Here is a 17423-nt window from a genome sequence, read left to right as displayed (position 1 = left end):
TCGTTATAGCCCTGTATACATGTGTAGCTGTAGATTGAGGTAGTGTTGTGACAGCAGACATTAGACTGGTGTGACAGACTACTGTTATAGCCCTGTATACATGTGTAGCTGTAGATTGAGGTAGTGTTGTGACAGCAGACATTAGACTGGTGTGACAGACACTATCGTTATAGCCCTGTATACATGTGTATTGTGTAGCTTGAGGTAGAGTTGTGACAGCAGACATTAGACTGGTGTGACAGACACTATCCTTATAGCCCTGTATACATGTGTAGCTGTAGATAGTATGCCACGCTCTTGTGGTGTAGGAATTACATCTCCAGTGTATTTGGTGCAGTAGGATGTTCAAGTAACTAAGTCCTTTCAGTCCTTTTATTTTGCTGTGAACAGGGAGGGTCACCATTTATTTACATGTTAAGAAAAGTGTTCCTTTATAAATCAAACATTAACTTCAAACGAGAAAAGATTGTAGTGACTCTAACCACTACAGATTTTGCTATACCTTATTAAGGTACTTCTGATTTCCTGCCCTGACTCTTATTTCATAATAATCCAGCTAAGGTACATACAGCCTAGTTTTTTTAAGTCCTTTACTGGTGAAACTTGATTATTCAGCCATGTTTGTCCATCTACCTTGATGTTCATCTGGTATTCTTGTTAGCCCATCACTACTAAATCATGGTAAGGACGTCCCTTATGAGGTCTAATCAAGTCAAAGCAGAATTTTGCACAGGGTTTCATTTTATCTCCATGTGGGGGTATATTACCTCCTAAACTGGCTTCTTGCCCTCAAAATGTTAGAGGCTTGCTATATACATAAAAGGGTCTAAAATTGTGATTTAAACCTGATTTTGCCTAAAACATCCATGTCTTGCAAAAACACTGTTTGCATACAACTCTCTTATCCATAACTCCCAAACTTAAAATTATAAAAAAACGTCAAATATCAAATGATTGTTAGATATATCGTGACAGTGTGTCTCTTCACTTTCATTTCTGTACTATCTAGGGTCACTGCAATGGACCAACTGTCATTGATTGTAACATTTTAATTCTGGTCGAAGTTATAACACTTAAAAGGCTAAAACATATCTTTTTATGTCATTCCATAATTAAATAAATGTGTCATGACTAATAATAATATGCTGTTGTAAGGGACACATAATAATTGAGAATGCTTGTTTTACGGTTACGGTGTGTGCCTCAGACCTAGCCATTGTCTGAAGGTTTTACCTAGGAATGAAGAACCTTCTCACTGTTTGATAGTTGTACCTGTGTGTGCCTCAGACCTAGCCATTGTCTGTAGGTTTAACCTAGGAATGAAGAACCTTCTCACTGTTTGATAGTTGTACCTGTGTGTGCCAGTGTCTGTTACACTTTCGTTTCAATTAGCCTGCATTTTGACTCATAAGAAGGACACAGTTTTTGCCTTTATTTTCGTATGATATAAAATTTCATATGCAAAAAATACACATAAAATCAAGAGGTGATGTAAATAAAGAGGTTTGAGAGAGATGTTTACAAAGGTGTGCATGGGTATCTTTTTTCATGCAAACAAGACTTAGATATCACCTGGTTAACTGACCTTCCGTTGACCCCTACTGACCTTTAGATATGAACTTTTTCATTTACATATTTTGGGTAATTTGGATGCATGTTGATTTGGTATCTGGGCATCATGTCTTAAACGTTACAGAATCATTTCATTTGTATATGTATGTTGGATTTTTTAAAATATTTTATTTATTTGTTAGTTTTTTACATTAAATTGAACTTTTTGTATACATTGTATACATTATTTTCATGTGTGTGCGATGTTGACCGTCCTAATTAACAGCCAATATTACCATATTAAAACTGTTTATATATTTAATATATAGGGTACAATTGGGGTTAACAACGTTTAACCATATCGCTGCTTATTTCTGTTAACTATGATAATTTTAGATTTAGTTTCAAAGCTCAGTTTGATCTAGCTTCTCTGGCTGAATGAAAAGTTGAAAATATTTATCTGAATATATGTCTTTTAAAGCAAATAATAGCATGATATCTGGGCAAATGTTTGGGGGGAGGGGGGATAGGAATGACTTGTTCATAATTGTTTGTCAGTTTGTACAAACAATGCTAGCAAAATATTTTTGAATAAATTATTGAATACAAAATTATTTATTGGTAAGCTTAAATCTAAAGTTGAATATGAATTCTTAGCTGTTTCCTCCCCTCTGCTTTTGTTTATAGTATGGCTAGTATTTTGCTATTGGAAAAGAATTAAGTTGAATTTTTAATTGTTGAACGAATATCTACGATATTTATAGCTGCCAAAATGGAGAAGAAATGCACCTGTTCAGATTTATTTTGTATCATTAAGGTATAGGAGTTTAATAAACGAGTTTTCTACAGTGTTATAGAAAATTACATTGATACAGTCAAGTGACTAATTCGGTAATGTTTCCAGAAATAAGCACTGTATCTATGTATGTACTTAATCATATTATATACTCCTTGTTTTAATCAAGTAATCTTCGCAGTATCAAAGTGGTTGGGCCACAATTTGAGAAAACTATAATAAAAACCCTGACTGCAGTATGCTATTCAATCTGAAATTCCTGTATCAGAATCAGTATGAATCGGAAATAATAACATTTCGTAGGATTTGATTTTTCTGAATTTTAATGTTAAGGGTCTGAAATTGTGGTATCAAGATTCTCAATGTTTCAGTATGAATATAGATCTATGTTCTAATGAATGGTATTCATAATCTGTAATGTTAAAAACAATCACTGTTTGTTTAACATTGTACCACACTCCATGGCTTGATGATTATTTTCAAGTGGTTTGTAGATCAATTTTGAGTGTTAATTTGAAGGTATAGATCATTTTCATTCAAGGAAAAGTTAAACTTTTTCAGGTAAATCAGCTATTCGTAAAAACTTTATCTGGAGATGACATCAGTCAGGGGTTTAATAGAAGGGTTTGATACTGTGAATATTACATGTATTATATATATGCCAGTATAGCCACACCACTGATCCTCTTGTTTTGTAATTGTCTTTGACCACGCAGGGGAAGGTATGTATAGCAATAGTGAAGGCCACCCACACGACGGCGGACACACACTTCTGTCCCTACAAGGCAGTATGGGGTTCACATATTCGGGATATGGTACTCTCATTATAACCTACAGTGCACGGCGTCTGTCTGTCTGACGGTGTGTGTTGTAATGTGTCCATCTGTCTGTCCATCTGTCCTCCAAATTGGACACGCTGCTTTTGGACCAGAGTTTATATTGTAACGGCGGCAGCATCTTGTTGCAAACAATCTGAGCTGAAGTTGAAGTCAATGTCGTTTGTGAAGATCTGAATCTGTAAAAAAAAAAAAAAAATGAAATTCAATGAGCCATATATTTAAACGTCAACATAAAATTATGCATTTGTTTGAAAGAAATGTAATATATACATATAATATTTTTTGTTTTGACAAGTTAAATTACCATGGCTCGGAGAACAGAACAAAGATTTTTGGATATTATCAAAGTCATTGATTGGATGGTACTTTTGAACATCTAAAATCCATGATTCTGATTGGCTGGCTGGCGATGGTTGACAGATCAGATCTGTCCTAAGAGCATGACACGGACATCTGGTCAGATTGGATGTATACTGACAACAAGTTATGGTTGTTGACTTGTGCAAGTCTATAGACGTACAGTACAGCAGATATTGGACGATAGATCCTGTTGTACTGTGCTATAGGGACACAAGTCAACAGTTAATTGGCACAATAGAATTTGTCCATGCAAGTAGAAAATCTAACACAAATGTTTTCATATTTTAAAATATTTTTTCTGTTCTTTTAGTTAAACTAATTCTAACACAAATTAAAACAGATCTTGATGGGTTTTTTCAAGAATGAAATTTTCCTGACCCTGTTTGTTTTGAACGAATCTAATGAGAAAAGTAACTTTGATATTCTCTATATGTGTAACACAGAATGCCATATGGCCTGCTTGATGCTGATGTTGTGCCATTTATTTCACATGTTCATGAGAAATGCAAGATTGAAGATATCAAACAGTATTGCGGTATATAATACAGTATAACCAAGAAGCATACATATTTACATGTAGTTGTGAACACAATCATGCTTTGATTTATATATCCTAGCTAGTATATCATAGAAATGTAAATCGCATTTAATTTTAATAGGTTTTAAAGAAGTACTTTTATTCAAAATTAATAAACTTTTTTTTTGGTTCAGCCATGTATTTACCTGGTAGATAACTTACTTATACAAAAGAATGAAAAAGTTAATAAATTTGGGTAAAAGTATTTGTATATGACAGTAGCAGTATTTTGTCCTTACCTTTAATTTTGTTGAAATTACTTATCGCAAATCACATATTAATTAAATAAATATCAAACTTTAGAAAAAAGTTTTAAATCTCTTTAAAAAATCTTACAGATGTATTGAGGTGTTAAGTCATTTTGGACATTGATTGATTTAAAGATATATGGTTGACATTTTTAGTGTGTAATATACATTTTGTATAAGGCACAATAACAATTTCAGTTAATACAGAATGTATTATTTAGAACCATTTATTCCTTGCTTTCCTGTATTTATTTCATTTATCGGTAATAATAAACATTAATCTTGCATTTTATTCAGTGAAAATGGACTAATAACTTGTTTTCAGTATTGTGATTCAAAAGTACATGCACATCAGTAATAAAATAGTAAAACGTGCCATTTGATAATGAGGTCCACATAAGCAAGAATTGTTTTGTGATATCAGTCGATTCGGTCCGGATGCTGAGATACTCGATTTCACCAAGGATGCTGAATTAGATGTTGTATCGATGTAGAAGCCTGCATGATCTTTGTTGTGTCAGACAGTATTTCCCAGCACTAGACTCACAGACAGAGTCCTCTAGTACCATAGTCACACACAAATCTTCCTTTTTCATGATTTTAGATAATATGGTAAAGTCCATTTCTGAATTTAAGGATTTTTGATGTTCTGGGAAAGCATTAGAAAAACATTGTGTTCTGCTTTTAAGGATTTCAGATGTTATAGGAGAAAAGGCTCGCAGAAAAGTATTCTGCTGTGATTTTTAAGGATGTCAAATGTTTTAGAGAAAAGACACAGAAAAAATAATTCTCTAATTCTTTAGGTTAAACTTATGACACAGTATTCACATTGATCTCAGATCTTCTGTATTTTTTTCATAACGAAGAGTATTAATATTAAATAACAACCTCCAACAAATAGTATAGCTTACACATTATAACATATATATCAATTATTCCTTCTACTTTCACTTGATAAAAGAGTCCGTTTTGGTGGTTGGTATTTTCAAATTGCTATACAAGGCTTGAACTATACTCAAGGAAGACAATGAACAGTATAATTATAAAGGGGATAAGTTTGATTTAATCATTTAGAATCAATGCATGTATTAGCTGGTTATGGGCTAATTTTGACAGCCACCTTAATTGTAACGTCCTTCCTGGTACAATTCCTCTACCTGAAAACTTCTGTTGTTATCAACCAATTATGTGCATGTTTTCGATAATTAAATGGTGTTAGGTTCTGATTTGCATGATTCAACACTAAATTAAATGTTAAATACCCTTGTGTTTGAAATGTGGCCCATCCTGTTGTGTTTCCATTAATACTTTTAATAACACATACTGTAGACAATTTGTTATAATTTTGCATGTCTCTGTTGTGTTATAATTTGTTTGATTTGAAACTTAAACCGTGATATTGAGATTGTTTTGGGTCAACTTCTGCATGTAACATCTGACTCTGTAGTGTTAACAAACCGGTGTTGTATCATCTCTTATCCTCAATGTAAAACGAATTCATATTTTTTCATCTGCGAAGAAAAGAAACTTGTGATTCCTTTACGTGTTTGGAATGTGAAAGAAATTAAAATTTACAATGCAATTATCCTGAATGAAAATTTTCTCAAAGCAGTCACGCATAAGATATATTACTTGTTTCATTAATACAGAAATTCATTTTGCAGTATTTTCTTCATTATCATATTAATGATCATTGAAATACCTGAAGAATTTATTACATGACTCCAGCTTTTTGGAAACATCATATATATTAATTAAAAAAAAATATTAAAAAAAAACATTCCTAAAAGAGAAACATTATGATTTTTTTATCGTATGTCAAAAGAAAACAGAATCTGATTCCTGTAGAATTTGTCAGAGTGCTGTACTTAGCTCCATACAATTTTGATGTGTGTTGTTTTGTTTTTCTAGTGGAAGAGGAAAGTAGTGGCGAGATTTCGGGGCGGACAAACTCAGCGCGTTCGTCAGTCAGCAGTGATGCTACAAGTGATGACAAAAAGGGTGGCAGGCGGAAAAACAAAGATAAAAAGGGAGGGAATATCTTCAAGGGTATTTTCAGGTTAGGAACCATTATTTGTATCTAAAAATCTTAAGAGATAGAAAATAGAAATATAATGTGATCATTAATATATAATGATTGATCTTCAGTTTGATGGCGTATACGGTAGGATGAACACAGTTGGCAACAAACATATTCTATGGTGCGCGTTGGCCCTCCATAATAGAAGGGAGAGGTATACATATATAAAATAAGAAGTTGGTTACTGATTTTGAAATTAGATGAAGCTATCATGATTTCTTTGGTTACAGACTTGGCCGAAACAAAAAGTCTGCTGAAGAAAATGCAAAGACTGAGGTAGACAAGCAGGAGGAAGAAGCAGAGCGCCATTTTATCTCTCGGGACATGGGCAACAACAGGCAACATGATGCTGACGGGTAGTGTACCTTATATTTGATACAATACTGTCATCTCTGTTCCTTACCAGTTCTCAGACAGATACCTGTAGTTCTTCAGTTTTGCAATTAAACTAAACTGATCTAACAATATCAGCTTATTCAAATATTTCAAAAAAGTTCATTTTATTTTGAATAGAAGGTTTAATATGTATTCATGATCCTTACCTGATTTGAACAAAAGTTAAGGGAAAATAAGCAGTAATTGATTGAAAATATGGCACTTGGCAACAAAAAACACCCAAAAGTGCAAGAGGTTGGGGACGGTAGGGGGCAACATAGAGAATCTGGATCTATTTCTTTTTATGATGGTAAGTGATGGTAGCTGTTCATTAGTTGACAGTACAAGAGGCTAACAGCACAGGTGCTGGAGTATTATATAGTATATACACAGTATATTAGCATGTCCAGCACCTGTAGCCAACAGTGTATCTAAAATGCAATATTTCTTGCTTGTCTGTTTACTTGGCTAACATTGTTCTACTGCAGAATTATCCCATGGTATATGGTGAAGTTATTTATATGTCTTATACTTTTGTAGCAATATGGGTCAGCGATGGACCTCAGTACCAGACACACACCAGTCTTACCCTGTCTCACTCCCCCAGCAACCTTCTTCCACCTCCCTAGACAGTGATAACCACATCATCAGAGGGGCCACCCCCAACAACATGTCGCGTGCTGAATGGATCCAGCACCTGCGTGCTGAACACCAGCGAAAACACAAGGAGCGTCAGGGGCGGTATCCACTTGATGATCGTGAGGAGGGGTATGAGCGAGAACTACAGGAAACAGAGGAACAACTGGTACCTCCCATGTACAGGCAATACAGACCCAACTCAGTAAGAACAATAGTAGTGTAGCGACTTTGGCTCAACAATGGTTAAGGTGGGCGGGTGATGTTCGGGTGGGGGTGTATTTCGAGATGAAGTTGTGATTTTGAGGTGGTGGTGTTGGTTGGTGATGTGATTTTGAGATGAGGCTGTGATGTTGAGGTGATTTTATGACATGATGTCTATATCCCTCACCATTTTAGGGGGGGGGGGATATTTTGTTCAATGTGTTGTCCCATTCCGTCCTGATTAAGTGTCACTCTTATAAACTTCATTTATGTAAGGAGAACATTTAAGTCTTACAGAACTTTTATATAGATCTATAGTTTGTCACAGTGAATTTTGGACATAAAATGTAATACACTGTACTGTCAGTATTATCTCCGCGAGTATAAACTAAGTTGTAAGTAGAGACTGGCAGCTTGTATTAGGGACAGAGTTGAAAATGTTCATTCCTTATAATATGGCCAACCTGATGGTCACTGTTCTGTAATTTATCGTCTTTTTAACACCTTTGTCACTGAATGTTTTTATAGCTATTTCTTTTTAACCTTTTTTTTTAACTTTCAGTGTCTTTTTCGATTAAAACTCATTCGGGAGGATGGGAAAATATGTTTACATTTCAGTTTATATTTTAGAAAACATAACTTTGCACTAATTGACTTTTGTTAATATTTCTAGTACTTGAGATTAAAATTCATTATCAAAATGAAAGTAAACCCAAAGATGTGTCTTTTCATATGCATATTCAAGTTCACATTTATATTGAAGTTATCTTCTAATTATTTGGTTCCTATCTACAAAATAAGCAGTAAGAACTCAATACATGTATCAACATTAAAGGTAAACAAAACATGTTTTCATTTCGATTTTTGCACATTAAAGTGTTTGTATTTTAAAAATGTTAACTTTTGTAATTATTTTTTTTTCTTTTGTTTTCCTACTTGTGTATTTTACTATCCTTGATACTCCAGGAGTAACGCCTCACTTTTATTCACTGCACCCCTGGAATATGTCTCAGGCTCAGGCTTTGACAGGCTTTGAAGTCAGGTGTCACTCCTCTCTAATCTCCAAAGGACAGGTATCAGCCTAGCAATTGGTCAGGGTTTTTTTTAACCTGAGACCTATCAAATAGCTAGCTGTGTGTCTTCAATTTCGCTATGACATATTCCAGGGGTGCATAGAGGGAAAGTAAGCATAACTCCTGGAGTATCAAGGATGGTATTTTACTTTCAGGTGTTTTTTAATACACTAACCAACGAGTCACTAATATGTAGTTGTCAATTGCATAACATGTACATGTACCTATTCTATAAATAGTGATGTCACAGGCAATTTGAAATAATTGAAATAATTGAAATCATTGTAAACATTGATATACATGTAGTGTTAATTAAGTTCCTGTCTCCCTTAGCCCTGGCATTCATCAAACTTGTGAGGATTGGTTAAATTGATTAAATTATTATTATTTTATCACTAATTGTAATAAGTAATGGAGAACCACAGGCCACTGTAAAGCATCAGCTAGATTTATACCAGCTTCAGGTCATACCTTCAACCTGGCTGGTAAATACTTTGGTATATAGTAGCTGAACAATATACAACATAACAGAATAGATATAATCATTCTGACTTCTTAAATTCATTCATCAATCACCTTCATTTCATAAACAAATGATTTGAGAAGCTATGTCAGACATGGCTTTCTCTAACCCTGAAAAGGTGTATCCACACTTTTACCGGTGTGAGATATCCTTTTCTCCCATCCTTCATACCCTACCTTGAGGGTGTGACAAAGAAATCTCCTACCCGAGGGGAGATTTTTTGGGTTGTCTAACCCTCGGCAGAGCCTCGGGTTAGACAACCCAAAAAATCACCCCTCGGGTAGGAGATTTCTCTGTCACACCCTTACGGTAGGGGAAGTTTATATTAGTCTCACCCTAACAGTAGTCTGCCATGTTTGTAAATAAAATCACATGTGGGGTATGCATATCGTCATTCACTTTTGATGACGTCACAATTACTGATGACGCATTTGAATGACGTCACAATTGAACACATGCTAATCGGCACGAGGCTTCTCCCCCTAGGGGGTGACAAGCTGATCTTTCCTGGCTAAAATGGGAGACACACCTGTGAAGGGTGGGAGAAATGGATACCTCACACTGGGAAAAGTGTGGATACCCTATTTGTAACAATTGTATGATGTTGCATGAACAATGCATTGACCAGTAATGTCAACATTGAATTATAATATGAGAAAAGGTCAGCAGGTAAGAAAAGAAATCATTCGTCCCCTTTCGGGTGAGATGGTTGAGCTCCAACCCTTGGGAAAGATTCTTAAGTATTGGCAAGCCTCATGTTTTGAAACCTAAGAATCTTTTCCCAGCTGTTGTTGTTGAGCTCCTCTTATCTCACCCTGTGGCGGAGAAAGATTCTGTTCATCTTTTATGTTAAATATGGTGTCACAATGAAAAAGCAAAAACAAAACAAAAAACCATACTAACAGGTATTGTTGATACAGCAGCTAGCCAGACAATTGATGCTAAGGAGACAGGTACTACAAAAAGGGATAAAGATTGTGTGAACGTCACAGAAAAACACTACCACTCACTTGTTTGTATACTATATTTACCTACAATCTGTTGTGCTGTTTGATTTTCAGAGGCAAGCAGCAGAAGGGTACAAGTATGATGATCAGCCAAGGTCAACATCAAGTGAAGGTTATATGTATGAAGGTCAAGGTCATCCAAGGTCAAGGCCTAGTTCTAGACAACAATATGAGAGGTATGATTTATAAACACCATATCTAAGGTGTACAGTGATTTTAACTTAATGATGTGGAGTTTCTCAGTGATTCGAGGGGAATGTTTTACTGTTGGGTTTTCAGATAAATGAGCATTCACACCATAGGCTCACCTGCCCGACCATATTGGTTTTCTTCGGATTCCACACTTTCCTTCCACATTAAGACACTCCAAGCGCTAACATCCAGGCCAACAAGAGTGATTAATATAGGTTGAAATATCTTGTTTCAAAATAAGTTTATATATTGTCAAAACTAAAGGTAGTTTTATCTTGAAAGCAAGGTAAATGTTATTACAAACAGTTTTGCGGATATTTACAGTTAACATATTAACTATAAAGGTGTTTTATTTGTATTGACAGGCCACCACCTCAGCCCCACAGCTACACAGACTACATGTACCAGAGTGCCCCGCCCAACGTCTCCTACCAGCCCCCAGCACCTTGGCCCCACCCTGGCCAAGATAACCCTCACCTGCAGCATAATTACCCCCATGTCCGTCAGAACAGTGACTCTTACTCCGACCGAGATCAGTTCCCACGGCAGCCCCCATCTCGAAGTCATACCCCTATAGAACAATGGCATGACAACCACCTCAGTTACCATCGAAAACCGTTATACACATCGGCAGAAGTACACCCCACAGACAGTAATTATGGTTATAATGACGCAGTGTATACCTATAGAGAACCTGTATATCCGCCAGTGGCAGGCAAGAGACAAGTGCATACGATAACACAGCCAGGGTCGGCTAAAGTATGACCCCCAGTGTCCCTGGAAAGGGTTGTCCGCTGATATATAGAACACTTTCAGTGTCCAGAAATAGGGCCAAAATTTCACTCCAAAAAAGTGCTTTCTGCTATCGTTAAATTGCTCAGTTAGTGAGCAACAACAGTATAGCATGGACCCGAGTTTTATCATGTCGACCAAGTGTGTTCTCCACTTCCAATGCCAAGTACCTGTGCACCAATACAGCCCAGATTGGGTCCAAGTTTCGTCACAATAAGTGTGTTCTCCACATATGATCATTTCAACATTCGCCACGTATGTGACGTGGATACTTGTCGCCAGATTTTGCAGTACTATGTGACATGCCGTTGTGAGTACACAGTGTATACCAAGACCAAACGCGATGTTTAAGGTTGTGTACATGAGTTTACTATCTCACATGTAGCTTGGTAATCTGTAATCTAATAAAGTGGATCCTTTTCACAAGTTAGAATATTGTATGACAGATTGCCAATTTGTATAAATGCAAACATGAAAAAGTCAACACTGATGCCATAATTGCTGCAAATCTGAAATTTTGAACTATATTGGACTAAAGCCATGTTACATCACTAGTTAACCCAATTACACCTGAAGTCACATTTGAACCTTACCATATCAAGGACTGGGCAATTCCAGTTTATAAATTTAGGGGTGAATGAATTAATGCCACAGAAGTATGCTAGAAAAATGCCATGATCACCAAAAAATGGTTCTCCATACAGAATATCATGAGTCAATACTTTACTAATAAGAATACAATAATCAGCCATGATCACCAAAATATCCATGTACTGATTTTTTTTAGTATGATTGTGATTTCAGTTTTAGTATGTAGATGGCAGTGGTTATACATATACCAGACATGATCATTGTATACATTGTATTGAACTTAAATCAGTGTTCTTATTATAAGACAGAAACTTATACAGTGAAATCATGTAAAATATTTAAGAAAAAATGTCTTTTCATTTTGACAAGGCCCTCATTCAGTGAAATTGCATTTCAACAAGTACTTTAGAATAAGACATTTTTTGCAAATTGTGCTTCTGAAAATAGATCGGGAACAGTTAATTATCAGACCTTCATACAGTGTATTCCTGTCTCATATTGTAATTAGAGTAATTAACAAATTCTAAACTTTCAATTAATTTATTTTCCTGACTCCGTCTAGCATAGGGATATGTAATAGGTTATCAAGGCTAACCGATTATATTTTTTTATTACTCAAGAATCATTTGATCGGTTTTCGTGATAATTAACTTATTTTGTTTATCTCTGAAGACATAATCAAGGTGAAATTGTTTTACTGAAACAAACATTTGAACAAGATCAACTTCTGTCCCTATGAAGATTTCACATTGTAAGGGATGTAGCTCTGCAAGAAATTTTGAGAATAGGTTTTTTTCAGAACAAGTTAGTGATAAATTGAATATATATATTTTTGTAAATATAGAAAAGAAAAACTAAACAGTTGAAAAAAAGTTCACATTTAGTTCTAATTTTCTTTAAATGTTAATGAAATTCAAACATGCCCCAAAGGTAAAATAGATTTTTTCTTTCAACAGTGTTAAAATCTAGATAGCCAACCTTTTGTCTATTTATTTTCTGTAATAAGATTTTTAAAAAACTGTCTATAAAACCTTTTTGTTATTTTAGAGGTAAACAAAATAAGGTTTTACTCAAATGAAAAATTGATCACATTTTTTTTGTGAATAATGAAAAAGATTCCATATCCGAGTTGTACTTTTGAGAGTGGTCCTCTTCAAAAGACAGTAATTTTTCATAAAGGAATCAAATGAAATGCAATATATATATCGGGTAATGTTCTTTTATTTTTTGTGTATGTGTGGTCCATGTATGTCAAGAAAAACCAGTGTCTTTCAGTTGTACACTTTGTAAATGTTTTTTGTGTTTAATGAGACAGAACACAGTAATATTAATGTTGTACATGTACAAAGAATATAGTAGCATAGTTGTTATGTAGCTGATGGTACCAATGTACTTATGTGTTTGTATAGTCTTGAATGTGTCATTGTATACTGCACTGTTGTTCAATTAACATGGTTCATACTTGTGTTATATACTTTCCCCTTCTAATTTCACAGGACCAGTGTATCTTGTCTCGTGGAAAATCATGTAATGTTTTCTTGTGTATTTGTCTCTATATTTTGAATTGAAACTCTTAACATTAAATTTTAATATTTTAACAAAAATGTCTTATATGAATTAGGGTAGAACTACTTGATATACTATTTATGATTATAACCAAGTAATTGAGTAGAGTCAATATCAGATACAGATTTAATACATCTACAGGTGTGTATAAATGTTAATAATATTTAAAATCTGGGTCCAATGTATGTTCAATATAGCAATTTGATCCAGTTTCTTAACAACTATCATAATCTTTCCACTAGACGTTCAGATGTAACACCATTTCTGCATTTCTTGCTGTTGATGCGTTCATTTTCATAAAACTGTATTTTTGGCGATATATTTGATGATAATTTAAGAGAATTGTACAAGGTGTACTTTCATTAAAGGGAAAGTTGTCAAAGGGGAGATAATAAACGCATGCACATGTATAATGTACAAGACAGAATATATCCTTAACTAACATAAACCACAGGTATTATGTGTAAAACTATTGACTAAATCAGTGAAAGTTCCTGTGTATGTGGTATTTAAATTCAGCAACTGTTTGGTAATTTATGTATATAGATTATGTGAATGTTTCAAGGTGCTATAATCGTTTGCTACAGAAGTATAATTGTGAGGGTTGATCCGTTAATCATGGCCACATATTTGTTTTATCTGTTTCGCTAGCTCTGTACCGTCAAGTAGATGTATCACGGTAGGATAATGGTTTTATTGACCATTTCTTGATTTCAATTTGTTAAGAAACGAATAAGTAGGAAATTTGTCAAAATTAATTACTAGAGATTTTCAATGAAGTGAATTAAATTGGTGAAGTTACAAGATTTTAGTGACATGGTGTAAACAACTGTTGAGAAAAGCACCTTCATTCAGTATTATTCTATACACATTTCCACATGGAACAAACATATAAGTGCCAGTAAATATTTTGATATGATGAGATTTCATCAGTCAGAAATAACGGTTTTGAATTTTATTTTTTATGACGACGTCATTTGCCAGGAAATCCTGTTCAATATAATTCACTTTTGACACGGTTGTGAAAATAATATTATTTTACTTGTCATGTTTTATTCGTTTTATCTTCTTACAATGTAATTTTGTGGAGTATTTTTATTCAAACCTAAATGAAATTAAGACTATAGACGTGTGTTTAAGAATTAAATAACGTGTCCTTCCTGTAAGTTATATGTAAGCCATAATGTGAGTTCAATGAAATCCCAGTGTTGATAATAGGCTCGTTAATTGCCAGTGTTGGTAATTAGTCATACTTTATTAAATTAACTTCATACAATGTACCTGTACACCTTAGAATGGGCAAATTGATTATGGTTTAATATAACAAAGCTGACTACATCATAATTACTTTTTTTAAATAGATAAAATATAAGATACAGTATAATCCTGCTTTTCTCCTTGCTACTGGAGATTAATGTTTTGAGAATTGACTTCTGTTCCTTATTCGGGTTATAATTGAAAGTTGTATTGCCTAAACGTGGCAAGAACATTTAAATAACCCAACGGTAATATCAGAATATTGAGTTGTGTTTGCTAGCTCTAGCCTGTTTGAATTAATTAAATGTCTAAAAGATAATTCAGTGAATCTCCTGGTAATGGTTCTGGAGTATCTGACTGTGTCTTCAAATTTATATTTCAATACAACTGTATTAATGAACAACATAACTTCGATAACTCATTTCTTTTATATTCAGAAAATATTTTATTAATTATGAACTAAATAATGTGTTATTTTATTTATCTCCAAACATGACAATAATGTTCAAGAGTTCAAGAATGCATGTCTTTAGAAATTTAACAGAGCAAGGGAGATAACTTAGTATTGTAGGCAAAGAAATATACCATGATACCTGTTTATCTTTAACAAAAGGTTGAAAACAAAGGAACTATCAGGTGGAAATAGTTTGAAGTTGTAAGTTCACCAATTTTTATTTTTTTTAAATCAAACATGCACAAATATAATTCATAAGTTATCTCCCTTTACAGTGTTAAATTATCTTTGAAAGCAACATTTTTAGACACTCATGTGAATGTGATGAATTAAAAAAATTCAAAAACATTTTGCCATTTTTGAAGATAAACAAAATAAGGTGTGTCTGTCACATTTAGGGTAATTTTTGATATGTGATATGTTGTTTGTCCTTGTAAACATTTTTTCGGCTATATGAACACAGATCTTTAAAATCTGCAGCAACTTTTGATGGCAAAAATGCGCAGAAAAGGCTGTAGCAGTCGTATAAAGGTAATACCACATCCAAATTTTAATCAGACAAACAAGTCTTGCTTTTTCTTACTTTTGTGAAGTTATTTGATCCACTTCATAGACAAGGCACTGGTATTGATATTGTGAATTTTGATGATAATGATACTGTAAGACATCCACAGGAAATTGTACAGAGCCTTCTGCTAACATATCTACATGTACATAAGTTGCCAGGAATATATGGAGACCATGAAATATATATTTACAGTATGCATGTTTAATATTGTAATACAATTTTGACAGTGCTAGAATTGACATTAGCCAAAGAATTTGCCTTTTCATATTCATAACATTCCATTGACCTGTACACTTTTTCTGTTATAAGTTTTTCTTCAATCTTTCATCTAATTTAAGTAATTTTGAAGATATTGTCTACTTTCACTATTTTTAATTTGCCTTGAGTGCTGGGATGAGATGCATCAATGAATCTTATTACTTTAGCCAAGATACCAGGCTTTGTTAAACAGCTTGAAAATACTTGTTTTGAAGCTGAAAATTCGCTTTTGACAGATTTTTATATGAAAAATTTATCTTAAGGCTGTATGCTATCTTACATGCTGTAACTATAGAGTTATCTCCTTTAAATAGTCTTCATTGTCATTTTGTTTATGATTCAGCCTTATTTGGCAGTTATCAAGGTGTGCATTCGTATATTCTTTTCAATTTTTTCAGTAAGTAATTTTGAATATCAAATCTAAAATTATAAAATAATTGCAAATCATCAGTTTTTAATATAGAACTCTTTTGGAAATGAGAGAAATAAAGTAGTAACTTAAATCATTCACCCCTGAAGACACATTTGAACTCTTCTAATTCAAAGGTTGGAATAGTTCATTATGAAATTTCAGGGGTGAATGACTTAAATAAGCTGAGGCTAAAATATAAAGTTATTCAGAACAGATAAGTCAAGTCTTCCACTTGTTAGCAAACAGTAGTGCATTTGATTATAATCTTTTTCTACACAGATGAAATTATGTAAATAGGAATTTTAGAAATGATTTTCATTGAAGTCTTTAGAAATGGAGTAATTTCGGTGAACAATTTGTGTATTGTACAATAACGAGATTTTTTTCTTTCTTTATAAATGTTTCAATAAGAAGACTTTGAGAAAAGCTTTTGCTCTTAAAATGGCGACCACATATATATATTAAAAGTCTTTTGTCAGAAATTGCCCCTTTTACATGTTCAATTTTCTTAGGGTCAAAAATTGGAAGATGTGAATCCTTAAATATTTGATAGATTTGTATTTTAGAGCCGGTGACACAACTTATGGAGAATTTAATTTGTTAGTAACAATGTGAACAACTATGAAAACTTTACAAAAAAATGCAACCTCGAGCTCAATAAAATGGCCAGTAAGATAGATTAGAACCTAGATAGTAATCTTCACACATCAGTTTCAAGAAAAGAAAGATTGAAATAGAAAATGAAACATTAACTTGTCTTATGTACAGATGTCTTAAATCTATTAAATTATAATTCTATCTTTAAAAGTTCTGAAATAAAATAATTTTAGGGTACATGGTACTTTACTTGTTCTTTATAGATAAAGATTAAGGAGCATGTCCTATCGCTAGAATGAAGCTTTTCATATATAATTTGATGATTTAATGACCATATTTTAATATAAACAAATTGTTGTGACTAATTAACACTTGTGCCTTTTGTTGACACCTTGCCCACTAAATTATGCAAACTCAAAGTTACGTCCAAGTTCTAATTATTTTTAAATAATTCTATTTTCCATGTT

The 17423-nt window shown here is 33.6% G+C and overlaps 1 protein-coding gene across 7 annotated transcripts in view; it reads left to right on the top strand.

Moving 5' to 3' along the window:
* LOC110443316 (partitioning defective 3 homolog) overlaps window positions 1-16495 on the top strand; it is a 73308-nt gene extending 56813 nt beyond the window's left edge. For 5 of the 7 annotated variants that reach the window (XM_021487472.1, XM_021487478.1, XM_021487474.1 and 2 more), the window contains 6 exons: window positions 3064-3162; window positions 6283-6430; window positions 6682-6807; window positions 7367-7667; window positions 10324-10445; window positions 10827-16495. In XM_021487472.1, coding sequence (XP_021343147.1) covers window positions 3064-3162; window positions 6283-6430; window positions 6682-6807; window positions 7367-7667; window positions 10324-10445; window positions 10827-11226 — 1196 coding nt within the window. In that variant the 3' untranslated portion in view covers window positions 11227-16495. The remainder of the gene's footprint in view (window positions 1-3063; window positions 3163-6282; window positions 6431-6681; window positions 6808-7366; window positions 7668-10323; window positions 10446-10826) is intronic. The other 2 variants (XM_021487475.1, XM_021487476.1) reach the window with 2 other exon arrangements.
* The last annotated feature ends 928 nt before the right edge of the window (window positions 16496-17423 follow it).

Source organism: Mizuhopecten yessoensis, unplaced genomic scaffold, assembly GCF_002113885.1.
Source record: "Mizuhopecten yessoensis strain PY_sf001 unplaced genomic scaffold, ASM211388v2 scaffold716339, whole genome shotgun sequence".
Lineage (NCBI taxonomy): Eukaryota > Metazoa > Mollusca > Bivalvia > Pectinida > Pectinidae > Mizuhopecten > Mizuhopecten yessoensis.
Note: the sequence above shows the minus strand (reverse complement) of the source record. Positions and strands in the feature narration are given on the sequence as shown.